This window comes from Dendropsophus ebraccatus, chromosome 4, assembly GCF_027789765.1.
Source record: "Dendropsophus ebraccatus isolate aDenEbr1 chromosome 4, aDenEbr1.pat, whole genome shotgun sequence".
NCBI lineage: Eukaryota > Metazoa > Chordata > Amphibia > Anura > Hylidae > Dendropsophus > Dendropsophus ebraccatus.
In genome coordinates, this window is record NC_091457.1 from 77,051,805 (window position 1) to 77,078,560 (window position 26,756).

Here is a 26,756-nt window from a genome sequence, read left to right on the forward strand (position 1 = left end):
TTTCAGTTACTTAGATGTGCTGCAAATTTGGGCTGCCTGTAGCATTTTACAGTGGTTGAGGAAAGACCATAGTATGTTGAAAGTATTGTAAACTAGGGTCATTGTAACATGAGGGACCGCTGTACAGTAAAAACAGATGGAATAGGACAGTTCCATAGATTGGATAATGGCTGTGCTGGGTTCCTGCAGCTCAGTCCCTATTAAAGAAAATGTAAGCTGTCATACCCCAAAAGGGCCATTACACAATGTACAGAGAAGTCTGCTTCCATCTCTTTATACTGTGCAAGTGGGCAGTTGTCTGGCAGATGCAAGCTGTTAGAACTCACCAATCAGATATTAATGGTTTATACTGATACCTATACCATAGTTTATAAAATCTTTAATTGCAAATATTTGTGTTCAATTACCTACCTGTTGTTCTGACAAGGGCAAAGAGATTAAGAGAACTGAGCCGTCACTGGACTCCTCGTGCTCACTGCAGATGTCTGTGGGATACAGAATAAAATACAGACCATGACCTATAAATGTAACAGTTTACTGGGGGCAGGAAGTTGTTAAAGAGAAACTATCAGCAGGTACTGCACATGCATACAAAGTTTCCGGTAGTTTCCGGTAGCCGCTTAAATCCTATATAGATAAGTAGATAAGATGGAATATTCGTCGTCTGTAGGAATTAGCATCAGAGGTGGCAGGTGGGCTGAATGGAGCTTTGGTGGGCCGAGGAATGGCACCACTCAAGAGCGTGATAAGATCAGCGAAGGTAAAAGGAGCTCAGTGGCTACTGGTGTAACAGACCAGAGTATATCCCCAGTCCAGACTATACCTGGGGTTAAAGTGGCCAAGGCTAGATTATACCCTGGGTATAGTTTGGCCTAGGCTAGATTATACCCTGGGGTATATTTTGGCCTAGGCCAGTTCATGCCCTTTAAGGCCATATTTTGCTCCTATGATATCAGTAGCGTTGAGTGATATACACAAGTATTACTTAATTTAATTAACATTTTATTGGGGATTCAGCTTTGTCTGCTAAGTTAATGGAAAAGTAGAAAAAAGAACGAATATAATTAAAACAGGCAAACAATAGTGGGACTATTAAAGAGTAGCGATTTATTTCAACAGCTGTTGCTGTGAAAATTAAAAAAAGACCATTTTTTAAAAATGTTAATCAGCCAGTCAACCATTCAATTTCCAGTAAAAGTAAAAAAGAAGATTTTTAAGAGGTATATGTAATCTAGCACTACCCCTAGCAAAAACCTGGGTCTTCAATACTCTACGTTTTTGCAATCCATTTTGAAAAACAGATGGAAAAAATGAACGCATGTGTGTGCATCCGTTTTGATCCGTTTTTCCATTGAATTCCATTATAAAAAAAAACAGATCAAAACGGATCCGCTTTTTTTAACAGACACAAAAATGAGGTCGACTACGTTTTTGTGTACGTTAAAAAAAAATCTGTTTTTTTTTATAATGAAATTCAATAAAAAAATTGATGAAAACAGATGCACACACATGCATCAGTTTTTCAAATCTGTTTTTCATCCGCCTTTTGCAAAAAAAAACGGATTGCAAAAACGTAGTATGAACCCAGCCATACTTGGGTAAATAAAACAGCAGTTTATTAAAAGAACATAGAGTAAACATGTTTCGGTAGAAATTTTCTCTTCCTCAGAACAAGAGTGCACATCCTGAAACTTTAACTTATAAAGATGGCTTTACATAAGGCAATTTTCGTGTGAATGTTTATGGGTCACCTGATCAGCACATGATGTGTCATACACTTATCAGCACTTGACCTGCCATACACTGATCAGCACATGATGTGTCCTACATCGATCAGCACATGATGTGTCATACACCAATCAGCACATGGTGTGTTATACATGGATCAGCATATGGCGTGTCATACATATCTGCTGGATCAGCATATGGCGTGTCATACATGGATCAGAATATGGCGTGTCATACACCGATCAGCACATAACGTATCATACACCGATCAGCACATAACATGCCATACACTAATCAGGTGACCCGAAAGCCCTGCAGTGATAGGAGACAATGCACTTTCCAACAAATTAGAGACAGTGTTAGAATACCAGTGAAGTGATTACATTATGGCCTGGAGGATATAGTTTGGCCTAGACTATTTTACAGCCCTGGGTATAAAAATATATCCCTTGGGATATACTGTGGCCTGACCCAAAGGTGAGAAAACCAGTGAAGTGATAACCTCATGGGCCCGAAGGATATAGTATGGCCTACGCTATTTTCATCCCCAGGCATAGAATTTATCCCCCAAGTTATACTGTGGCCTGGGCCAGACTATACCTAGGTTCGACATTAAATAGATATATTCTGGAATGGATGGGTATAGTCTGGCCGGCTGGGTTTTACAACCTAGGGTATAGGTTGGCCTAGGCTATTTAACACCCCAATGTATAGTTTGGCCTAGGCTATTTAACACACCAGGTATACTTTGGCCTAGACTAAGTTACACCCTGGGGTATAGTTTGGCCTAGGCTATTTTACACAACGGGGTATAGTGTGGCCTAGACCATTCAAAACACCAGGTATAGTTTGGCCAAGGCAATTTTACACTCAGGGGTATAGTTTGGCCTAGGCTATTTTACACCGCAAATTAGTGTTTTTCACTAATACCTCTTCCGACACCAGTGATAATTCCTAGGACATTTGAACTTTTAAGACTGTAAAGGGCACTATTAAATTTAATTAGAAATTAGCATCCTAAACTTTCTGGAATGGATACTTTACTGAACTTGGTGGTGAAGAAAGCTGAGGATTTCCCTGCTAGCACCTTATCTGTTCGTCCTGTACTTCTGGCTGGATCCTAGGTCTTGTCTAGAAGACCTTACCAGTCATAGGCTACTTCCAGCTAGATAACTGCTCTACCTGATAAATCTTGTTGGCTGCTGACGCCAATGCCTGGTGGTGGACCTGGTGGTAGATAGTCCAGACAATGGGATACATTGGAGAAAAGAAACTGCCATAACAAAAAAAGCACTGCCAAATTACATTAGTCTACACAGCACAATTAATGATTTGAGTTACCTCACCACCTAGAATTTACTATCTTAGTTATATACTTTGAATCCATATGCATTCAATGCTAGCTTTATTACCTCCCCAAGAGGTCTCTATCAAAGGGAAATTTTATCAGAAAGTAACCTACTGTTTAAATCAAGTTTTTTATGTTAAACATATTTTTTATTTTAGTCATTTTAATTTACTTGACATGTTTGCAGTTTTCAGTCTGGCCACCAGATCTAATGTCAAGCTGAGACTTCCTGTCTGTGAAGTCTAGGAGGAGGCTTCTGGAAAGTGTTGTCTAAAACCTTATAGTGAAAGGTGACATACGTAGGCAAAGAAGACAATGTCATAGTTCAGCCTCCCTTTGGAGTGACCTCCTAAAATGTCACATTATGCCCAGAAACATGTCAATGGGATAGGTCCTGTGTATAGGGACAGGTCCAAGTGTATGGGGAGCGGGCTCAGCTGTTTTAAGATTTCTGTCTACCTCTGGCAGCCACAAACAGGCTGGAAGGAGCTCTGAAGCCATCTTTTACTGACATGGGAATCCCTTTAACATTACTAGATATAGTCTAAAGGGGGATTTTCCATGCTCATGTATTTTATATGCCGATTTTGAAGCCAAAGCCAGGAATGGATTTGCAAAGAAGAAAAGTCTCAGTCTTTCCTGTATACATATATTCCACCATTTATATGTTTTTTGCTTTGGCTTCAAAAATTGCTAGGAAAAAAAAAACAACGGAAAGTGAGAATGCACCCTAATTGCCTAGTTTTACCTGTACATACATTTATACATGTTTATGGTTACGGTTAGCATTATCTGTTTGTTATATGAAAAAGCCAATAAAACTAATGGAAAAAAGACACAACTAATGATCCATTAGCATGCTCATCTTTAAACACTATTTTACAGCTCATATACAGGACAGATGAGTAACGCTGGTGATCTGTAGTCTGAGAAATGTCAACTGAAAAATAAACTGCTCTCTCTTCATTATAGAAGCTAAGCTGACTTGTTAGGGATAAATATTGTAGAGACCTTCCAAAATGATTATGTTGTATATTGTTTTTAATAACAACCTGCACAATTCTGAATGCAATTTGGGAATATAACGCAGGCTGCATCTAAGACTCTACAAAATTATTGAACTTCTTTATATTTCATAGCTAAACAATAAAGAACAGTATGAGGGATAAACATGTAAAACTGTTCTAAGCATGTAAAGGCTATGTTCACACAATGTAACTTTTGTTACTTCATTAATACAAAAGTTACATTGCACTGCACGGCCAGAGTGTATATACATAGTATACACTTCCACCGGGATCCCTAGCAGCCTTACGAAAAAACTGACATGTCAGTTTTGTGCAGCTGCTATTCATTGAATAGCGGCTGCACACCACTGACAGCTCACACAATGGAAAGTGCGGCTCCAGCCGCACTCTCTATTGTTGGCTATGGTGAATTGGCATGTGGGCACACACAGATGCGCCCGCATCCCAATTCAGCACAAATGAAGATCATCCGTCTGGTGTCTTATGCTGTGTAAACCTGGCCAAAGAGTGTATATCATACATGTAGCTTTTATAGCTGCTACAAATTCAGACTGGCCCCATTGCCCTTCTGCCTGGCTTATATGCTCAAAGCTCAGACATAATATTATTACACTGCATGGGATAGAAAAAAGGCAGGCCAACAAGTGCCATGCCCCACTGTCCTAGGATGCAGGTGACATTTAGTGGTATTAGTTGATAATGGAACCTCCTCTCTAAGGGCCCTATTACACGAGACGATTATCGTGCAAAAAATCGTTAAATCGTTTGAATTTAAACAATAATTATTCTGTGCAATTGCAGGCAACGATCGAAAAATCGTTTGTATGTCGTTGATTTAGATCTGGACCTAAAATGATCATTAATCGTTCACTGTAATTCCACATTCGTTCGCTCAAGTTCTCCATTTTTTTCACTAATCGTTCAGTGTAATTGCACATTGTCCATTATTTAGCTGGGATCAGAAGGAATAAACGATCATAGTAACAATAATGATCGTAGTAACGATTGTAACTAGCAATTATCGTTCTGTGTAATTTGGTGAACGATTTCAGGTTATCAATAAACAATCTCGTCTGTGATCGTTTATCGTTAGTCGCTAATTGTTAAAAATCGATCCATGTAATGGGACCCTAAGGCTGCATTCCCACGTTCCGTGATCCTGACGGATCACGGACGTGGAATGCATGTACCGGAGTCCCGCTGCGCCCGGACAGCATCTGTAATTAGATGGTGGGAGCGGGGGAGACTGTATTCATAAGCGCAGCGCTGTAGTAACAGCACCGCGCGGCTGATTCATTACAGCGCGGCGCTTATGAATACAGTCTCCCCCGCTCCCAGCATCTTATTACAGATGCTGTCCGGGCGCGGGGGGACTCCGGTACTTGCATTGTGACTACTAGTTTTACCTAGCATGTCATGGGATCATTGGAGTTCATACAGCCTGCATTAACAGCCCTTCTTCGATGTCTTTGAAAAGGGTTTTATCACTGTCACATGTTGCCTTTGCTAAAAACTAGAGAAAATGCATGTGGTCTCGATAGGATAACTGGAAAAACTGGAAAACATTACATTACTTGGCCCTATATTGATTTTAATTATGATTATATGTGTTAAATGGTGCAAACATTTTTACTGTCATAGGAAGTGAGTAGGTGGAAAGTGAAGAATATGTGCAATGTTATTAGGATAGTTCAGTTCCATTTTCACATCCTCTGCTTAATTATCTTTATTTCTACACACACAAACACACACACACACACACACGTATATATATACATATATATATATATATATATATATATATATATATATATATATATAAAATAAACAGTTATACTGACATATGCAGAACCTTAGGATAGGGTTTTATGAGAATACACTTCCCCATGCTGGCGCTCAGTAGAGGATGCTGAGGAGGGGCATGGTCACAAGCTTTCCTAGTCTTGGCCACATTATTTTTAGGATAAGAGACACAGCTAGTTTTTTCCACACATGGGGCAAAGATTCAGTTTGTGCCCCCCCCCCTCCCCGATCTAATACCTGTTATAGACATGCAGTATGTGTAAGTTAGTGGCTACAGCAACCATACTGACCAGCAAGCAGCTATGTCTCTCTACACCGATGTCAGATAATAATAATAAAAATATATTCACTGTATATTCACTGCTGGTATTTATCTATGTACGGTATACTTACTGCTGGTATATATTTATGTATGTATTTACTGCTGATATAGCTATATGGGGCACCATTTTGATTTTTACCTCAGGCAGCAGAAACGTTAGAGATGACCCTGGCCTCAGGCTATCTAAGTTTAGGGTAATTATTTGCTCTTTCCATACAATTAACTGTATGCATCTAAAAGAGTAGGGACTGTATGGGTAATGGCAGTGCCCGCTTGAGTGACATCACTTAAGTGTCTGCAGACCAAGGAGAAAGAGGAGACACCAGTGTGGAGGGGGTAAGGTGCCTAATTCTGGATGCTGGATGAAGGAGAATCATACAATGCATTACCTACAATGTCTCATGGTATCTCTTACTGGAAATACACCACAGCTTCTGGTCTTGTATTTTACTGAAGAAAGAGATGTTTACAGCCCTCTGCTCCCTCTTAGTTCATTTCATACAAAGGTGCTTCAGGCCATATAATTAAATTTTTATTTTCTTCATGGAGAGAAAGTGTGTATACAATATGGTACATACTCACAACTCCATAGTAATATAAGGAATTACATTTGCTTTTCGACTTTATTACTTATTAATAATATATGTCTGTATATTGCTGAGGTGTTTCTGGTTTCCTGTGCAGCTTAGAAATGGTTACAATGTGTGTGTGTGTGTGTGTGTGTATATATATATATATATATATATATATATATATATATATAGCCCAGATTCTGACGGGTGGTAATAGGTAATAGTCACCTGTCTTTCCCTATCTGATCACAAGCTAAGTGGTGAAGAATCACACTCTCTAAAAGAAGCAGAACTCCATTGCACTGTTAAAAGGAAATAAGAGACAGATTTAGATAGGGGCCCCATTTGTATTCAACAAACCAGATGCTTTAAGAGGCTTAAAGCTTGAGGCATCTGGCAGGGCCGTATTTACCACTAGGCACCCGTAGTCCAGTGCCTAGGGCAGCACCTTGCAGTGGGGCCCTCCTGGTCAGACTTGCCAGTAAATCTGGTGACTTTTTTGGGGGGGGAGGTATGGTCAGGTCTGGTGTGGTGTTGTTTCTCGGGTCTAGTATGGCTGTGACGCCTGGAGCTATTACCTACCAATCTACCAATCCTCTGGTGAGAATTCCTTCAGACAATATGCAGACGGCTCTAATCATTGATTCAATGTGGAAATTTATGTTTTAAGGAGTTAAAAACCATGAAAATCGCGATACAGACAATGTTTCTACATGTAGAGAAATGCATGTGGCCCAAATCACACTCCCCAAGATGGGCGTCTTCAGGTTTTGTGCCTAGGGCAGCAGCAGCTGTTAATACGGCCCTGGCTCCTGGCCTTAGTACAAAATATACATTACCCTTATCTACCATGTGACATTTATATTACGGATGTTTTCTTATTCAGTGGAGGCCCTTAGGTCCCACAAACATATTGGCCCAAGTTTCAATACTATCTCTGTAGGCACAGACTGGCCCTCCAGGAAACTGGGGAATCCCTGGTCACCGGTATCGGTGAGCCTGGGCAGGTTCCAGGGCCCCCAGTCTCCATACCTACTTGCCTAGCTACTGGGAAGACTGCTTGTGAGGGCACAGATAGGACTTTTGTATATATATATATATATACAAAAGGACTTTTGTATATATATATATATATATATATATATATATATATATATATATATATATAATCTGACAGACATTACAATTCCCTTTTGCAACCATTGTCCTCTTATGTAACTCAAAAGGTAAAAAATGGTTGTAGTGATTACTAGTTAGTCAGAAACAGCTCTATATTTACTCACAGAGCCTAGTCTCCAGAGGATAATGTACTGTAGATGTGTCAACCCCAGGAGGTGTGTAGTTATACAGGTTGCAGAGATGGCAGTCACACTAGGAATCTAAAGCCTTATGGGGCAAAAATATTTCTTCCTGCAAATCCTTTTTACTCCAGTGTTAATAGGAATTGTTCAATAATAAATTTAAAGGAGAAGTCCAGTGGTGGTGGTGGTGGTGGTGGGGAATCATTTTGGGCAGGGGGGGACATAGTAAAAAATAATAAAGAATGTGAATATGTAAATGTGTATTTACCCGTCCCCTCCTGCTACATTACGACCCAGCTGATGGATGCCCTGCTTAGCCTGTCAGTGACTAGGGTGGGACACCCCTGCAGTCACTAATTGACTGAGCGACTATATCCTACCCTTTCTTGACGTTCCAGCCGAGTCATGGTGTGCCCCAAAGTCAGGGGAAAATTACAGGTATGGGAGCCTGGTTATGCGGCGCAGTGTGGGCATGAGGTCCGGAAAGCATACTTTCTTTTTTTTTTTGTTTTCCCACCCACTGCTGGTACTGTAATTTTGAATTTTCCATGAACTTCTCTTTTAGGAGACCAGTTCTAATAGGATGCTCTATATTTATTGCAGTTTTCCTTTATATGGGCACTGCCATTACCAATAAATAATGTTAAATCAGCAGGGGAGGTGATACACTACATCTTTGCAATTTACTTAATTTTTTTAGCCTTTTTTTCTCTATGAAATACAATGCTTTAGCAATTAACCACTAGAGGGGACATTTATGAAATGTCTGCCCGAGGTGTACACCATGGAGAAGGTGCAGATTTGCCCCTTCTCCCTGGCTTACGCCTGGTGTATGGTCCGCTCGCCCGATAGGAGGGCTGGGGAAACTTGGGGGTGACAAAGCGGGGAGGAGGTGTGGCCTCCTCCCGTGCCTCACTTATCATGATTTATACCTGCTAGCAGGCGTAAATCATGAGCCAAATACACACCTGCAGAATATAAGCAGAATGTAAGCAGAATCCCTGCGTATTCCGTTAGGAAAGTGTTCAGCTCGTAATCAGCTCTTGACAAATCCGCATGCATTCAGCGCTGAAATTCAGCGAGTATTTGGCGAGTAAACTAGACTATACCAGAATATATACTAGAATCCTCTTCCCCCCCTTTTTTCCCCATTTCCACGCTGATTCAGCGCGTAATTTCCGCTTGTATTCCGCTCTGAATACACACGTATTCCGCGCTGAAACAGAAAATCAGAGCCCCATTGGTTTGTATAGGCTTCCGCTAGCGGAAGAATGAACATGTTCATTCTTCTGGCGGAAAGCGGATTAGTTCAGTGCGGAAATTCCACCGTGTGAACTGCAGAGCAGAATTTCACTTCAACACAATGGAAATTAGCTCTGCACCTATTTTAACGGCTGAAATTTCAGCGCTGATTCAGCGCAGAAATTCAGCTGCTTTTGCTCTGTGTGAACGAGCCCTAAGGCAAATATCATTTATAAAAAAAAAAAGGCCAGAGTAAAATGTAAAAGAATGGGCAGCACAATGGGGCACTTAATGGGTGCTGGAGCTAAAAAATTTAAGTAAAAACTAGCGGCATAAATAGGGCAAGCATTAAGTATATGTTTGTTAGGATTTGTTTTGCTGTTTTTCTTTCTTTTTTTTCTATAACATGACAGGTACAATTTAACCTTCCGAAGTCAACCATAAACTGGTTAATCATACAGCTTAGATAAAACACTCCTTCTTTTCTCTACATGTTTCACCCAGGCGGTTGTCTGGGATCATAAGAAAACTAAAGTGGCAAAACCAAGTAGGTAAAGATTCAAAATGATAGAGGTATGATAACCACAGATAAATAGGGGTCATAAGTGTCACTACAATCTTAAGATATACAGTATACAGGAACAAACAGACTGGAATGGTTTATCTCCGATAAGCACATGAAGCATGAAACATACTGCCAAAGTCCTTGTATACGGACAGCACCTGATCTCATGCACATTTGCCACCTAGTGTTCAGGCTGCCCACATAGTGCCTGAACGAGCTACAGATGCTCACACAAAAACATAAAAAGGCAGTAAGGCATTACGTATATACAAACAGAATGACCAAGAGGCTTTAAAAAACTTGCCCCTGTCAGGACAACTCACGGCCCTGCATGAAACCTACCAGTTGTAAAACTTGCACATTTTTGGTCACATCAAATCTGAAACAATTGTAATATATGCAAGCAGGCTACCAATAGAAAATACTGATGATAGTACAGAAAAATGACACCTCATACAGCCATATAAACCAAAAAATAAAAGCATTATAAGGATGGTAATAGAGCAATTTTAAAACTTTTAAAAAAGGTTTTAATTTTTTGAAAGCAGTCAGGTAAAATAAAGGTTATACAAGTTGCTATCTTTGTAATTGTACTGACTTGAGGAACATAGATAACATGTCAGTTAGGGTAGACATGTCAGATAGAGTAAACTGCGCAAACATGAAACTCCCCAAAAAGAAAAAATCCTTTTATTTTTTTTTATTTCACTGCGCAAATATTTTTTTTCCCTGGTTTTGCAGCACATTTTATAGAAAAGATTAAGTCTGTCATTGCAAAGTTCTGGACTGGCTGCTCAGCCAATCAGTCACTGGAGCAACGTCCAGCCCCAGCCACTGACAGGCTGACTGCTCACTGCGGGCACGGGGAAAGGAAAGTTAGCACTTCCCTCCAATTTCCCCCTGCCCCTGCAAGAATTCTAGTCAATAGGCTGATAAAAATCTAAGTATGTATAACTTTTATATAGGTGTGGCTAGGGGCTCCCATTCCATCCTGTCATTGGACGCAGCTGAGGCATTTGACAGGGTGGAGTGGGAGTTTCTTTGGAAGGTGTTGAGTAGTTTTGGATTGGAGGAACAGTATATCAGATTGGTAAGGTCGCAACACAATGACGCAAAAGCAAGATTAATAATAAAAGGGGACCAGTCCGATTCATTTGGCCTAAGGAGAGGGATGCCCTATGCCGCCGATGTTGTTGTTTTTAACATTAGAACTCTTGGCCATGATATTTAGGAGTGACAAATTAATTAGGGGATATGGGGGCAGAGGAAAAGATGAGAAAAAAACGGGGGAAAGTTTCTAATATTTGGGAATTGAAATAACAGGGGACGTTCTAGAGTCCCATGAGAGAAATACTATGCCAGCTATTAAAAATCTTAGTAAGAAATTGGAAATATGGTCAGATAGGCAGATAGAACAGTCTTAGCCAAGTCTATAGGATTGCCAAAATTCAACTCAACGCCTGTCTGGATAGATGAGGTTACCTTTATAAAGATTGAAACATGCATGAATACACTCATCTTGGGCAGGAAAAGAGTGTGGATATGCTTGAGTTTCTTCAGCCTCCCTAGAAGACATTAGGGGTTCGCTTTCGCTTTAGGCTTTACCTTGCCCAACAGTTACTGTATACAGCAGAGGAGTTATACAATTACTTTGTTGAAGTAGCAGAGGGAACATATAACATATTAGAAGTGGGTCAACTTGAGAAAGATACGTGGAGGGTATATCCATTAATTATAGCGATGGTAAGAAAACTGGACCGGAAGTAATGTATTGTTAATATGACCTGTTTTTAATCATACTAATTATGATTGATGATTTGGCTGCTGACCCAGATTGTTCCTTTTGTAAAGTTTTTATTTGAAACAAAATAAAGATACAGTACATTAAAAAGAAAACAAATACATTTCACTTTTCTTTTAAAACTTTTTATATGCAAAAGTACAAAAATAATAGTGTTTGGTTAAACACTTGTATGTAATGGTCATCCATGGGCAGTCCATACCTACGCAAATTTTCTTATATATAAACTTAGGACATGCTATAAGTGTGCCCTAGATGCAGGTCTCACCACAGGAACACGCACCTATCTCTAGATTGAGGACTTCCTAAGACCCTATGACTGAAACCAAAAACAGCTGAATCCAGCCACTTATGCAATTTGTGTAATTTCAATTGACTTTAATAGGAGTTGCCCAAATGATGTAGTCCACAAGCTATGCTGTTTATGTAACTCCAGGAGTTTTCGATAATGTTAGTAATCTGCATTACAAGTAAATCCCCAGTTCTTAGGATTCCAATTATAATTTTTTTTTTAAATTTAGCAAAGTGTTATAGCATGGGCTCATTGCTGAATGATAGAAACATGACACAGCCCAATATTTAAATGTCTCCACTGTATTAGTAAATCCCTTGACTGCGCTATAGCTGCTAACTACACACCATGTAATTGCTATGTTCCTGGTTTGTTTTTCTTCTGTTCTCAGAGGAGACATCAATTACCATTCACTTAATGAGCCCCTGTAGTGATTTCCCTTCAACATGTCAGCCTGTTATTACCGGACACCACTGGGTAATGTGCCTGATGCCAGATCTGCTGCTCATACTAGCACAGGGTTACACCATGGTATAAACTGGCAGTACAAAAACAGGATCCATGGTGGCTGCCAAGCAAATAAGGTAGAGACAAAATATAAGTGCTGTAACACCATTGTACGAAATATTAAATAATATAAAAACCAATGTCATTGCAAAATTAGAATGTATTAGGACTTGCCCATCAGGTAGCTGGTGAATCCCCTGCTGGGCCTATGAAGTAAGAAACAGGCTCCCTTGAAAGTGCCATGTAGAGCATTTTGTAAAAGGTAGGGGCATACATCAGTCTATATGAGAAAGGAAGCCATAGTCAGTCTATGTGAGAAATGAGGTATATGGAGTAGTCTGTGAAAGACAGAATGGAATGGAGGCAGGAGAAGCAGATACTATATGGCAATCCATAAATACAAAATTGTCTCAGGTCTACTAGAACCATAGAATTGAAGTTGTTAATACAAATCCGATCTCACTTCTGTCAATCAGGGTATGTCCCCTCTATGATGTCCCATGCCCAAATAGCACATATGGATAGGAATTTCTTTCATTAGACAATCCCTTCAAGTCTTGAATCCCCACATTAATACTCATGAATGTTTCAAAGTGCTGACTGAAATAAGCACTGCCTATTTGTAACTTAGGAATACATTCAAATGCACTTTGCTTAAGTTAAGGCATGAAAATTTAGTATGACTTAAAAATTTATCTCATGCGATAAATTTAGGTCAAATATGCTTAGCAGAGCAAATTAACGTGAAGCTACAGCGGTTTTATGAATTATGTGTCACATTCTTAGTCACTTTGTTTTAGCACTTTCAGGAAAAAAATACTAAAATGACTCCTGTGACCACAGCAATTTGAAGACAAAGGGCTTTCAGAGCTGTAAATAGACCAATTTGTACGAAGCCTCGGAAATGTCTGAAGAGCTTTCTCTAAAATAAGCACAGCCAGATTAAAGGCAGCAGTCACCTTTCATTTTTTATGTGTTTATTAAAGGGGTTGTCCGGCGCTAAAAAATTATTCACAGAATAACACACATTACAAAGTTATACAACTTTGTAATGTATGTTATGTCTGTGAATGGCCCCCTTCCCCGTGTCCCACCATCCCCACCCGTGTACCCGGAAGTGTGGTGTGCTATACTCACCTGTCACGTGCCGACCACGGTCTCCGATCCTCAGCAGTGACGTCTTCTTCGGGCGGCCGGCGGATCTTCCCGAGTGCCGGCCGCCCTCTGCAGCGTCATCCGAAGCTCAGCCCCGATTGGCTAAGCATAACTGTGCTCAGCCAATCGCAGCTGAGCAGCTGATGACGTGGCCGCGTCATCAGGGTGGTGGGACACGGGGAAGGGGGCCATTCACAGACATAACATACATTACAAAGTTGTATAACTTTGTAATGTGTGTTATTCTGTGAATAATTTTTTAGCGCCGGACAACCCCTTTAAAGCTTTTTTGCATAACAATTACAGTAACAATTACATTCAACAATTGTGAAAAAAGAAATAATTTCTCTCAATTATTCCTGAAAACATGTCCGTGGTATCAAGAAGACATGTGAGATGTAGTGACCTAAATTGTCATTTCAGAGAAAAGGGGTGAGGTGGAAGGGAATGGGGGGGATTGAGAGGACGTTGGATCCCCCTGCACACCAAGCTAACAAAAAACTGTGACTGACTATACAGCGATAGGTGGGTCATAACCTAGTTCCCCTTTTCCAAAGTGGTGAGCCGAAAGTCAGACTTAATTTGAGTTTGGATTCGTCTTGGTAGAATGTAGATAAAACCTTCCCAACAATTAAAGAAACTTTCGGTTCTTTTTACGAATAGAAATCTCCACCCAATCCATACGAAACAAGTTAATTTTTCCAAAAATAGTTTCCTTGGTGGTATATGCGGGGATATCCATACCTGCAGGATAGCTTTTTTTTTTTTTAGCTGCCACTGCAATACAGTGTAGAAGTTTTCTGTAGCCCTTCATGCACTTATGTATTGTGGGATCTGGCTAACCAAAGATTGCCCATATAGCAGGCATGTCCAAACTTTTTTCGAAGAGTGCCAAATTTGATGAAGTGAACATGTGCGAGGGCCGACCATTTTATATGCTACATGCTATATGCTTTATAACACAGGCAGATAATAGCAAGCTGGATACCTGGGGGGCCGTAAAAGTTCGGAACGCGGGCCGCAAATGGCCCTCCGGCCGGACTTTGCACATGCCTGCCATATAGGATCCTCCTGCACAAAAATAGTAATATGGGTTTCTGTGAATTGGTAAACCATCTGCCAGAACTTTTGAATGTGTGAGCAAAACCACAAATAATGATATAGTCTGCAATCGTCATAATACTCATCTGCACTAATAACAACATTTTGCTATTTGAATATGTTTGTTGCCATGATCATAATAATTAGGTGATTATTCACCCAATAATTAGCCTATGTAAAAGGGCCAGCAATCAGCCGACAAGCAAGCACACACTGGTTAAATCTTTTGTGCAACCGGTAAAATCATTGTTATTGGCTGCACATATCTCTGTGTAAACAGGAGATGTGTGGCCAATAACAACGTGTTTAAATGGTCAAGCAAACAATGCAGTTATTATGCGTGTGGCCCAGCCACTTGATTATTTGTGCTATCTCACTGACCGGCAGTCGTTTGCAACTGCAAGTCACTCCATTTAAAAGGAATCTTAGGCTGTATTCCCACGTTCCGTGTTGCGGACGTGGAATGCCTGTAACAGAGTTTCCCCCATCCAGACAGCATCTGATAAGATGCTGAGAGCGGGGGAAACTGTACTGATATGTACCACGCTGTAATAACAGCACCGCGTGGCTGATTCATTACAGCGGCACAGTTCCCCCGCTCTCAGCATCTAATTACAGATGCTGTCCAGGCGGGGGAAACTCTATTACAGGCATTGCACGTCTGTGTTCCGTGATGAACACGAACGTGGGAATACAGCCTTACTCCCGCCCTCATATTTGTGAATGTGCGGATATGAAGTCCTGTGCAAGTTCATGCTACTGGAGGAAAGGGATGGGGCAATCTATGAGGAAGGGTATTTAAATGTCCAACAACAATGGCTGCAAGAACGATACAAAGCTAGTTTGTGTGGCCCGGACGCTCAATTAATCTTGCTGTGTAAAGATACTGCAAACGAACACTGATCTTGTTGATTGGCGCTCCTTTGCTGCGGTACCTGTCTGGATAGAATACTGCAAAATAATGCAGCTCTGAACTGTATCACAAGCTGCAACTGTAGGCTGTTAGGATCTGTACAACATACTTAATGCAAAGTATTAATCAAATTCGTTAATTCATGTATTGTAATATTAATTATAAATGGCCCCTAGGAGAAATATGGGGAAAATATATTTAAGGTAAATTCCTCTTAAAAGACAAGGGTCTTTGCCTCTGCCTGGAGAAAAAAAGGTTCACTATCCGGAGGTTTACTCAAGGAACAGTGAATATGTGGATGAGAGCACATTCCTTGAATATGTGGACCAGTCTACCCCAGGATCTGGTCACAGCAAAAACATTGGAGGGCTTCTAAACAGGCTTAGACAAGTTCTAGACAGACAAAACACAGCAATCATTGATCTCGGGGAGATCAGTGAAAAAAATCCAATGAAGTATTCACTCAAGACTCTCCATTGATACATTGCCCCCTATAAATTTAAATATGCAAAAAAAGGGTCCGTGGAGCCTCAGTTGCGAGTCTCAAAACATAGGAATAGCCAGATATCCCTCTAGGGAAGGAAAACCTGTTGCCAAGGCATGCCCCCCAGTGGGGAGATCACCAAACCACCCGAGTTAAACTTTTATGCAAATAGGTCCACCCTGGTATTTTCCTATTTGTGTCCCAATACTTCCAACCACGTGGGACTTTGGGGGTACAGTATGTACAGTTTCAGGGTGTTTTGAGATTTACAACTGAGGCTCCAAGGACCCCTTCTTTTTGCAAGTTCTAGACAGAATCTGTCACCCCAGCACCTGGGGTACAGCCCACCTGACCCCTCGGTAGAGCCCTCAATGCTGCCAGTCCCGCCACGGGGAAATAGCCACCCAACGGTCTGCGCACTCAATATGTAAATGAGAAGAGATTAGTCTGACTTCCATAGGATATCACTGCTCCAGTGATTTCCTATGGACGTAGGACTCATCTCTTCTCATTTGCATATTAAGCATGCAGACCATGTGGTGGGACCAGCAGGAGCGGGTAAGTATCAAGGGGCTCTACCGGGGGGGTTGGATAGGCTCTGCCCTGGGTGCGGAGGTGACAGGTTCCCTTTAATGTGTATGTATAGAATGTACCCATCATCCATTCCCTTCCCTTCATCCACCCCCTCCTTGGTTGAACTTGATGGACATATGTCTTTTTTCAACCATACTAAATATGTAATTATGTAAATATAAATTATGTACGTTACGTATATATACCAAATATAAGCTGTAAAACATTGATCAATGATGACTTTATTCTTTATGTAAAATATAAAGATGTTTCCAATAAGAGGGAATTCAACACAAAACTAATAAACGTGTTGCACAATCATACATTGGGTATACAGTTCTTACTTCAAATTACAATTAAAGCCAGTCTCTGCTGACAGCAACGCACAGAACACGGAGCATCGCAATAACCTATTCCTAGCTCATGCCAAATTGTCTTCCAATACAGCAATTAAGCCATGAAAGATTATTAAAACCGACTCTGGAGTCATATAATTAGTGGATCGACACTGTATATTACTCATTTGTTGAATGCCCCTATGACTTGGTTTAATTTACTTTTTCCCTTTAACCCCAAGTTTGTTGCCTATTGAAACCTCTCCCTTATACCACTAAGTATAATTATCTTTAATTGGTTATGTTGTTTCTATTAGAACAGCCTCTAATTAACTCCTAAGCTAGTCATAACAGTAGCACCAATGCTGAACCCTATACAAGGCCTCTGTGCTATGGAGCCACACTAGCCCGCAGGTATCTATTGTTGAGCTCTGCTACATTGCATTTGGCTGATCTCAAGGGTTCGAATAATCAACACTGTCACAAACATTGCAATTATTTCATCAATGTACAGTGCTTTGCTGACTCTACAGATCGCTAATGCCTCAATACAAGAACTTTATCTTCCATCTTCAATTTTGTAAAGACTTGGCTTTGTGATAAGTACAGTTTTAAAATGTATGTTAAGTACATGATAAGTGGCATTACGTCATGTAGATGCAGAGTATGCGCAAATTACATTTCAACTAGCCTGCAAAATGTTGCGCCCTTGGGCAGGGCAGCTATTTGCCCTATCTTCATCCCATAATCTCTAAAACCAATGATCCCTCTCAATATCTACAATGCTTCTCATTAGGAAGCTGAACATGTGTGTTAATAACCTGGTTATCAAGCAAAGCAATGGTGTCTATCACAATTGAAGAAGCGAATAGATGTTTGCTTTCTTTCATCATTTATGTTTCCCAAATCCCTGTGGCTATAATAGGTTACTAAGTGATGTAAATGATTCAGCTTACATGTCTAAACAGAGTTAGGAACTTAGGCTGGTTTCACACTGGCATAAAATTTCGCAACCCTCCCCCCCAAAAGAACAAACAAACAAACAAAACAAAAACACTATAGCATTTTTTTTGCTAAAATGCCAGAGGACAGATGTTAACTGGAAGTCAATGGAAGTTTATGAGATGCCTTACATACTTAGCATTTTTTTGGTGTGGTGTTTTTCTCTCATCTCTAGAATTTTTGAAGATCTATGTCTGCGGAGGTTTTTCCAAAAAGCAGCATGCTGAGAGTGGGGCGAACTATAGAGTTCAAACACCAGTGCTCATGTACATGGCATTTTTTTTAGGGTTTTTGGGCCCAAAATGTAACAGTTTGGCCCCCAAGGGGTTAAGATCTTAAGAAAGAACACCCTCCTTCCACACACTGCCCCTGTCCCAGCAGTGCAAGATCAGACTGGCCCCTAAAAGTGGGAATTCTAGGCATCCTTACTTAACTCCCTGGGGGCCAAACTATTCTGTATGGCACCCAAAAGGTTAAATGGAGATGCAATGCATTCTCACTTAACCTCTTGAATGCCAGACTGTAAGCAGTTATTTGAATAAAAATACTGTATCGTTTTCTTCACTTTACAGGCTCACAAAAGTGACAATAAGCTGCACAATCCTTTCCCTGTCTGTAACAATCTTAGGTTTTGTAACATTATTGACTCTTTTGTTTATATTTTACTGTTACACAGAGTTTAGGATGCAAAAAAAGGGTAGACTGAGCAATATTTGCACAGACTTTCACCACAGATAGCGAGGCCCTGGCATCCTGTTGGTCAGTCTGGTGAGCCCCGAGCATCACTTTGCTCTGTTGGGTGAGGCGCCCATATAAAAGTTTGAGAAGCCCTGTACTAGGCTTCTTGTTTTGTTTTTTTACCTGGCTGGTTATGGAAATGGGGGGGGGGGGGGGCTACACTGTTTTTATTTTTTTTACATTAAATAGCTGAGCAACATACTTAAAGGTGTTTTCCAGCGCTACAAAAACTTGTCCACTTTCCCCCTACTGTTGTCTCCAGTTTGGGTGGGGTTTTGAAACTCAGTTCCATTGAAGTAAATGGAGCTTAATTGCAAACCGCACCTGAACTGGAGACAACAGTAGGGGGAAAAGTGGCCATGTTTTTGTAGCGCTGGATAACCCCTTTAAGCCCCTGGGGGCCAGACTGTGTTCTGTTGGGGAGGGGGTTTAAACTAACCCTCCTGGGCTCCTGGCATGTGGCATCTGCTATCTCTCGCTCCGTGATCTGCAATCAGCCAATCAGTGGTAAGGTGATTAGCCAATTGCAGATGAAGTCGCCAAGGATAAAAGATGCTGCACGGCAAGAGCCTAGGATGGTAAGTATAATTTTTGACCCCCTCCCCCATGGGTTAAGGCTGTGGAAATGCATTTCTATATTCTTAGAGCTTGTTGATTGGCTTTCAACAAGCTTTTTCTTTAACCCCAACTTTATCTTTAAACCATGCATGATTCATTTTTTTTTCAAATCTGGACAATATATTGTAGAGCTGCACATGTATATAAAAATAACCATTGACACCTTGTGCAAGACATTCCATGTAATGCATGGTTTCTGGAAAGGATTCACACTTTTAAACAATTCCTCATTGCTATTGATATATATTTTCACCAGCAGGAATGGCCATATATTAGGAATGACCAAGGCTCTGCCATTTATTTTATCATTCCCACTCAGCTGTAAGTTGGTGGCACAAAAATGGAAAATCTGATGCCAGCGGGGTCAAGGCTGACCAAGCATCATAGGACATATAGATCAATGTCTATGGGTTGGCTGTCTGGATTAGAATCATGGGAGCCATATATAATAATAAAATGATCAGCAAAGGTAGAATTGCCATCTAGCTGAGGAACATGGGAGACATAGATCAGTACCACCAGATGTAAAAGCTTGCAAAGTCTCATGAGAGGTGTAAATTTATACTATAGATATGCTGTAAATCATGAAAAACAGGAGTTTCCAAGGCTAGGCACTCGAAAACATAAGGATAATAAGTTCTATTATAACCAAGAAGCAATTAAGTAATAACAAAGCCATTTATTTGCTGAAGGACAATATAACAGACGTATTAATATAGCACCTGGAGTAATGATCAGACCATAGTAACAGCTGTGGGGCCACAGGCATCCCAGGCAGGATGACAGCATCTCAATAACTACAACTGTAGGTAAGACTTACACTCTGCCTTCAGATTTAGCGATCAGGAACCTCAACGTATCATTCAGTTATACTCATCTCATTCATAAATGCTCACCTTTCTCCTCCAAAGTTCTGTCCGCCACCCAATTGACCTGTAGAAAGAAGAAATCTGAAGATATTACCTGTGAATTAGGCTTCTCTATAGATGATCTATCAATTTCCCATGGTCATAGGATATCAAAGATGGACGTAGAAGGATTCTTGTGAGCAATGATGTCATAAATTTGGAATCATGGCTGTGTTCACACACAATGCAGGTTTATTGCATTACTGTCACTGCAAAAGAACTTCAATGTGTGAACACAGCCTTATGGATAATTCCAGAAGAATGCCAACATGAGTTCTGAAATATGAAAACTACATTAAAGGGATACTCTGGAGAAAAAAAATAGTTTTCAAATCATCTGGTGTCAGAAATGTATACAGATCTGTAAATTCTATTTAAAAATATTGTCTTCCCATAATTATCAGCTGCTGTATGTCCTGTAGGAATCGGTGTTTGCTTTTCAGCCTTTCAGGGTGCCCTCTGCTGACAGGGACTGGTACTGTCCAGAGCAGTAACAAATCCCCATAGAACCCCCCCCCCCCAAATTGAACAGTTCCAGTAACAGACAGTGGTGGCAGCTAAAAGCACTGTGTTTAGACTGCAAAGAATACACCACTTCCTGCAGGAAATACAGCAGCTGATAAGTACTGGAAGAGATTTTTTTTAAAATAAAAGTAATTTATAAATCTACATACCTTTCTGATACCAGTTGATTTGAAAAAGAACATTCTTCTCTGGAGTACCCATGTAAAGCATCACCTGTTATTTCGAGTAACTTTTCAGAATAAAATGTTGCATATGCCACTTTGCACCAGATTTCTGCCCCATCTCTAATTGTCCCTGAACTAATGGGTGAAGCATAATCTCTTTAATTTCTTCCAAACACTGTACTTACAAAGAAGAGGGGTTCACGCTTCTCTCTCCCTATAGCACACACTCAGGAGCAGGTGAAGCATGGAGGACATTATATAGCAGTGCTGGGCAGTCTATTCTACAAATCTAGAACTACAGTAAAACCAATATTCACTACAAACTCCAGTAGTATCTATGCAATCCCTCTTTCCCTCTAATTCTGTAGTCTAAAGGTAGTCTAAAGGTTTTAATGTGGCTGTGGAGTATACACTAATAGGTGTCTCCATGATGTATGGTTGTAAAGGTTTAATATAATTTTCTTATTTAAACCATTTATTTACTGTATTTTTCTAATGTTTAAAGAGTGTGTTATGTGGCCTATAGAGAAGCTCAGGTTCTCTTTATTCCTCTGCCTCATCTAAGGTATGAAGCAATGAAAGGCATATTTCTTCCTGCATATAAAATGGAAAGAAGCAGGAACTGAACCAGTAGTAAAACTCAAAAGATCAGACAGGTACAGATAATATAAATGATGGGCCAAGAAATGAAGTAGGGTAGAAGGAAATGTGTCATCTTGTGCTTGATATGGGAGTTTGGTGGCTTTATTGTTTGGTCCCAGTGGCTTAGCTACCGTGGAGGCAGACCACGCAACCGCTACGCCCCCCCCTTCTGTTGAAACGGGAACTGCCTCAATGGTAGCTACAGCTCACAGCACCCACTGGCAGTCTCTCTTGTGGCCACAGGCAGCATTGCACCTCCACCAACAAGAGGCCCCTGTACAGAATTTATAGGGCCCCTGTATAGTTTCTTGCTATGGGGCCCCTTGTATCCTAAGTACGCCCCTTTTTGGTCCTATTCACTTTATTCATGGCACACGAATGTTCATGAGTAAACGCCCCCCGACACAGGCATAATTTGAAGTTTCTGGTGACCAATGCAAAATGTGTGACAGGATTCTAACATACCATGTGTGACTTTTATTACTGGTGTTTTTCCATTTGTCAGTGGGATCTTTGGCACCCTCATCAGACACTAAAGCCCAAGCATGACTACTTCTCCAATAGCTATCTTTCTGGCCCCCAGTTTACTTAGTGTGGAAAGCTACAGTAATCTATTTGCAGTTACTTGGAGTTATCAACCTTTCAATGTTTACACTATGTCCTTTTACATTACTAGGAACCAAGAGAAATGAACATGACAGTTACAGGCCCCCATAATCTAATACAGCAATATTCGGATGTAAATTAGATTATTTTGCAATTCATTAATACATATCTTTTTGTTAGCTGACATATAGATGGACTGAAGACACCAACTCATGATACTCATTGTAGGACAGGAAATTGTAGCCAGACAGGATGAGGTAGGTGGAAATTTAAGAAAATGGTAAAAAAGCAGAAGTATAGGGCAGGCAGTGTTCTTTCAATATAGTATACAGACAGGACATCGGTGAGGGCAGCAGGACATCATCTTCTTAAAGCAGCCCAGCAGCCACCAGGATGGTAGCCACAAAGGACCAAGTCAGGAAAGCACCCAGCAAGAGCATGAAAAGGTAAAAGAATAAGTTACATGAGCATATCAGTATGACATTATGTAGCAATAAAGGAGCCTCCACATTATAGAATTTAATATGTCATGGTGCTGTTGCATACACCTTGAGGACATATACAGTAATTTATGTATATTAGCTATATATCAGCTTTATTCATCTTTTGGACCATTACAGATTATTACCGTATTAATCTGTGTCACTGTGAAAATGGATTTTCATTTATATAAAAGAATGAATTTAATGTGTTTTTTTCATATATATAAGATCTTTGATGAGGTTTGCTGAGTTAAATGGTGTGTTGAGTCCCGAATCTTTTGCTGTATTGGGGTTTCTGCATACTGAGTAATTATCCAGCAGAATCACATGAATTATGCAGGTGGCTTTTTAAAAACCCTTCACAAAAGCAACCATGGAATTTACAAAGCCCCAAAGTGAAGTCAGAAGTAGGCCCCTTGGCCCATCAAGTGTTCTTCTAATGTACATGCAACCTCAATATGTTGATTGGCACTACAAGAACAGAGAAGCTAGAAAGGAAGATTGGCTAGTGTAGAAACCTGACAGACGGTATGATGGAGTTGATGTGCACATCCATGGCGGTTCACCCTCCTCATAAATTGTATGACTTTCCTCTATGATTCTTGGCCATTGGTTGGCCAACATTTTTGTTGTTGTTTTGTACAGATATTGGAATATTTAATGTAGTAAATATATACTTGGGGTCTCATTAAAGATCTTTCCCTCTACCAAGTTCTTACACCCCATTCTCTGACACTGGACATATACTCACATCATCGTTTTCTTTGTGTCTTGTATTCTGCCTCATCCGCTGCTGGTTCTCTTCATAAACCCTTTCAACTGCTCTTCTGCAAAATGAAGCCATTAGAAGTGACATTTTTTTTACAATATCCATCATATCGCTCCACTGGGAATTTTGTGAAGAAAGGAGCAGCTATCTAAAGCAGCTCTCACATCACCTTTTCAATGTAGCTTTGCCCTAAAGTCTGTACTGATAAGGGGCAATAACCCTGAAATGGCTGTCTGCAGGTGGCTATTCTTTGCTTTTTTAGAGAGATTTCTGGCTTGGCATACATTCCCAGTCTGGGTTGATAAACTGAAGTGAAACATTGACTTCTAGGAAATGTTACCTTCAAAAGGAGGTGTTAGAGAGTTGTTTTCCATTTCTTCTTTGTTGTCACTTTAAAAAATACTTTTGATGCTAGATAAAGTCAGGAAAAACGTTAATCTGTCCCTGCAGCCCCCCTATCGTTCATCTATTCATGTGTGTGTGTGCCTTTAACATGTACACAGATGGATGATAAAGGCTATAAGGACTAGTGATGAGCGAACATCCCGATGTTTGGTTCGGATCCCAAACACGAACATTAAAAAAAATTATCGTGATCATAGTTACATAGTTAATAGTTACATAGTTAATACAGTTGAAAAAAAGACACATGTCCATCAAGTTCAACCAAGTTCATGTTTGCCAAACATTCAGAAATAAATAACCAACATACAGTAGAAGCGTACATTTCGGTCTACGCACATGCATACATATTATGCAGGCGCAAAGTGTAAATTACGCAGTTATGTATGCATTTGCATTCATTTGTGTACAGATTGCGTATGTTACGGCCTAGAGTTACGCACATATGTACAGATGATCAGACGGAAAACGTAAATTTACGCAATGGCGTACGCTCACAAGTTCTAAAATGAGCGCTATAACCATTCCGATCATCTAACAAGTTGTTTATGATCGGCGAGCACGAACAATTAGTGTTATGTTTGCACAAACATACGAACATTTACAAACATATTTGCTCATCACTAGTAAGGACATCTGGAACAGGCAGTGTCTCTGTACCACACTGCCCTATTTATTTTTTTTAGGGGGCATGGGTCATTATTTAGTGATCTGGAATAGGAGAAGGGTCAGATCAGAGAAGACGTATCCAGTATTTCATTTTAAGGGCCTGTGCACACAGAGCAAAAGAGGCGGAAATTCCAAGCAAAGTCCGCGCAGTGGATTCCGCTTGAAACTCTGTCCCATTGCTTCAATGGGTTTTCTTGTGCGCCTCCGCGAAAGAATTGACACATCCCATTGAAGCAATGGGACAGCCAGAACTTCAAGCGGAAGATGCGGTGCAAACTCCGCTCAGAATTTCCACCTCTTTTGCTCTATGTGCACATGTCCTAAGTGTCAATCAGTTAAGGTCTTGTGATGTGATTTAGGAATTATCAAATAAATTGCCAAAATGAATACCATTTCTCATTACAGATCTAGCAAGTACTGAGCCAAAGAGTGCCCCATCCAGGAAAGGTTGAAGGGGACTTCACCCTTGTCAGTCATCATCCTTGATTTGACCACAAAAGAAGTGCATGAGAAGGACAGAGCAGGATGGTATTTCATATCCACACACAAAAATAGGACAGGGTCACCCTGAGCTGTGCCCAATTGAGGTGGAAGTAGGTGATATTGGATATATACAGAATATAAGGTGTTTTATGGAGCAGCTAGTTTTCAGTTGCTCAAGGACAGCTTGTGATTATCATATGTACTTATTGTTGTTACGATACCTGAGAATCACTGCTTATGTTTAATACTGAATATTCTTGGTCAAGAATGCTCTCAAGGAACAAAAGTTTTGTTGTAAGTTTGACTAAAGAAACTTCCTGGGGCTAATGATGTAAAAAAAGATGCCTTGAACAATTTAACAATTTAATTGAGCTTGTTTAACCCGATATAGGTAATCTTGAGCACAATGACTGGTCCACCATAGGCCTTGATTTCTTTCATCGATATGATGGAGTGTCTGAGGTAAAGTTAATTGTGTATTCCGGAATCATCATTGCACTCTTTTTTTTTATATCTCCACATTCAACACTGTGTATTGTGTCAATACATGATATGTGGAGTTATATGTAGAGGTGTACCTAAAAACCTGTCTAAACAGTTTGCTCGTGAACTCTTTTCTCTTAATATAATGAGTAGAAGTGTCATAATGCCTAGAAAACTTGGATAATAAAGGCAAATATTACATGGCTACATAACAATGACATTCAAAAGAATGCTGGTTGACCTCAGGGAGATCACAGCATAGGATAAAAGCTTACAGTAAACTGTTTCGGGTGAGCATGTGGTGGTAGAGATCCCTATATGGTGGAGGCTCCAGGGCAAATGCCCCTTTTGCTAGCTCTAAAGTTATAACATAATTTATCAAATTAAAATGGTGTACTGCATTTGCATGACACCAACTTATTTTTATGTAATATAATATATGGGTTCTAGGAGCCCAGTCGTGTATGCAACCTCTGTAGCCCGTAGCTATGTAATACAGTGATATGACGCAGTCACATAACACACACTATACCATACATCTCGAACCTTAGGGCCCTATTACACGGATTACACGCATTATTGTGCGAAAAATCGTTACAGTTTGAATTTAAGCGTTAATCTTTCTGTTCATTTGTCATGGACCGCATGTCCTTGTTAATCTTTTGGTGTATGTACACATCGTTCATTTGTAATTACGATAATAATTAATGACTATATCGTTGTGTGTATTATGGTGAATGATTTCAGGTTGTCCCCAAAAGTGCTGGTTTGCAAATGCTTATCGTAAATTGGTGAAAACGAAAAATCTCTTTGTCTAATAGGACCCTTACTCCCAGTTGGTTTGCATATTAAGACCGGGTTCACACTCGGTAAAAACAGCCGTGTCACACAGTGGCTGTTGTCAGTGATGTTCACCCGGTCACTTCATGTTAATTGTGTCGTGGGCACATTCGGGAGTGCCCGCACTCAAATTAACCATAGCACACAATTTAAAGTATGGCCGGAGCCGTACTTTACATTGTGTGCACGGGCAATTTTGTGCAGTCGCTGTTCACTGAATAGCGGCCTCACAAAATAGAAAAGTTTTCTGCGTGACCGCACAGAACAGCGGCCACAATGTATATAGAGTGTATCCACTGCGGCCGTTGTTCCATAAAAAAAAAATGCTATTTTGCATTTCACTAAATAGGGGCTG

The 26,756-nt window shown here is 40.3% G+C and overlaps 1 protein-coding gene across 1 annotated transcript in view; it reads right to left on the reverse strand.

Moving 5' to 3' along the window:
* LOC138788313 (serine/threonine-protein kinase Nek11-like) overlaps nucleotides 1–26,756 on the reverse strand; it is a 271,682-nt gene that overhangs the window by 31,787 nt on the left and 213,139 nt on the right. The window contains exons 10-12 of the mRNA XM_069966064.1: nucleotides 23,507–23,582; nucleotides 20,325–20,361; nucleotides 412–485 (exon numbers count right to left, since the gene is read on the reverse strand). Of these exons, the coding sequence (XP_069822165.1) occupies nucleotides 412–485; nucleotides 20,325–20,361; nucleotides 23,507–23,582 (187 nt within the window). The remainder of the gene's footprint in view (nucleotides 1–411; nucleotides 486–20,324; nucleotides 20,362–23,506; nucleotides 23,583–26,756) is intronic.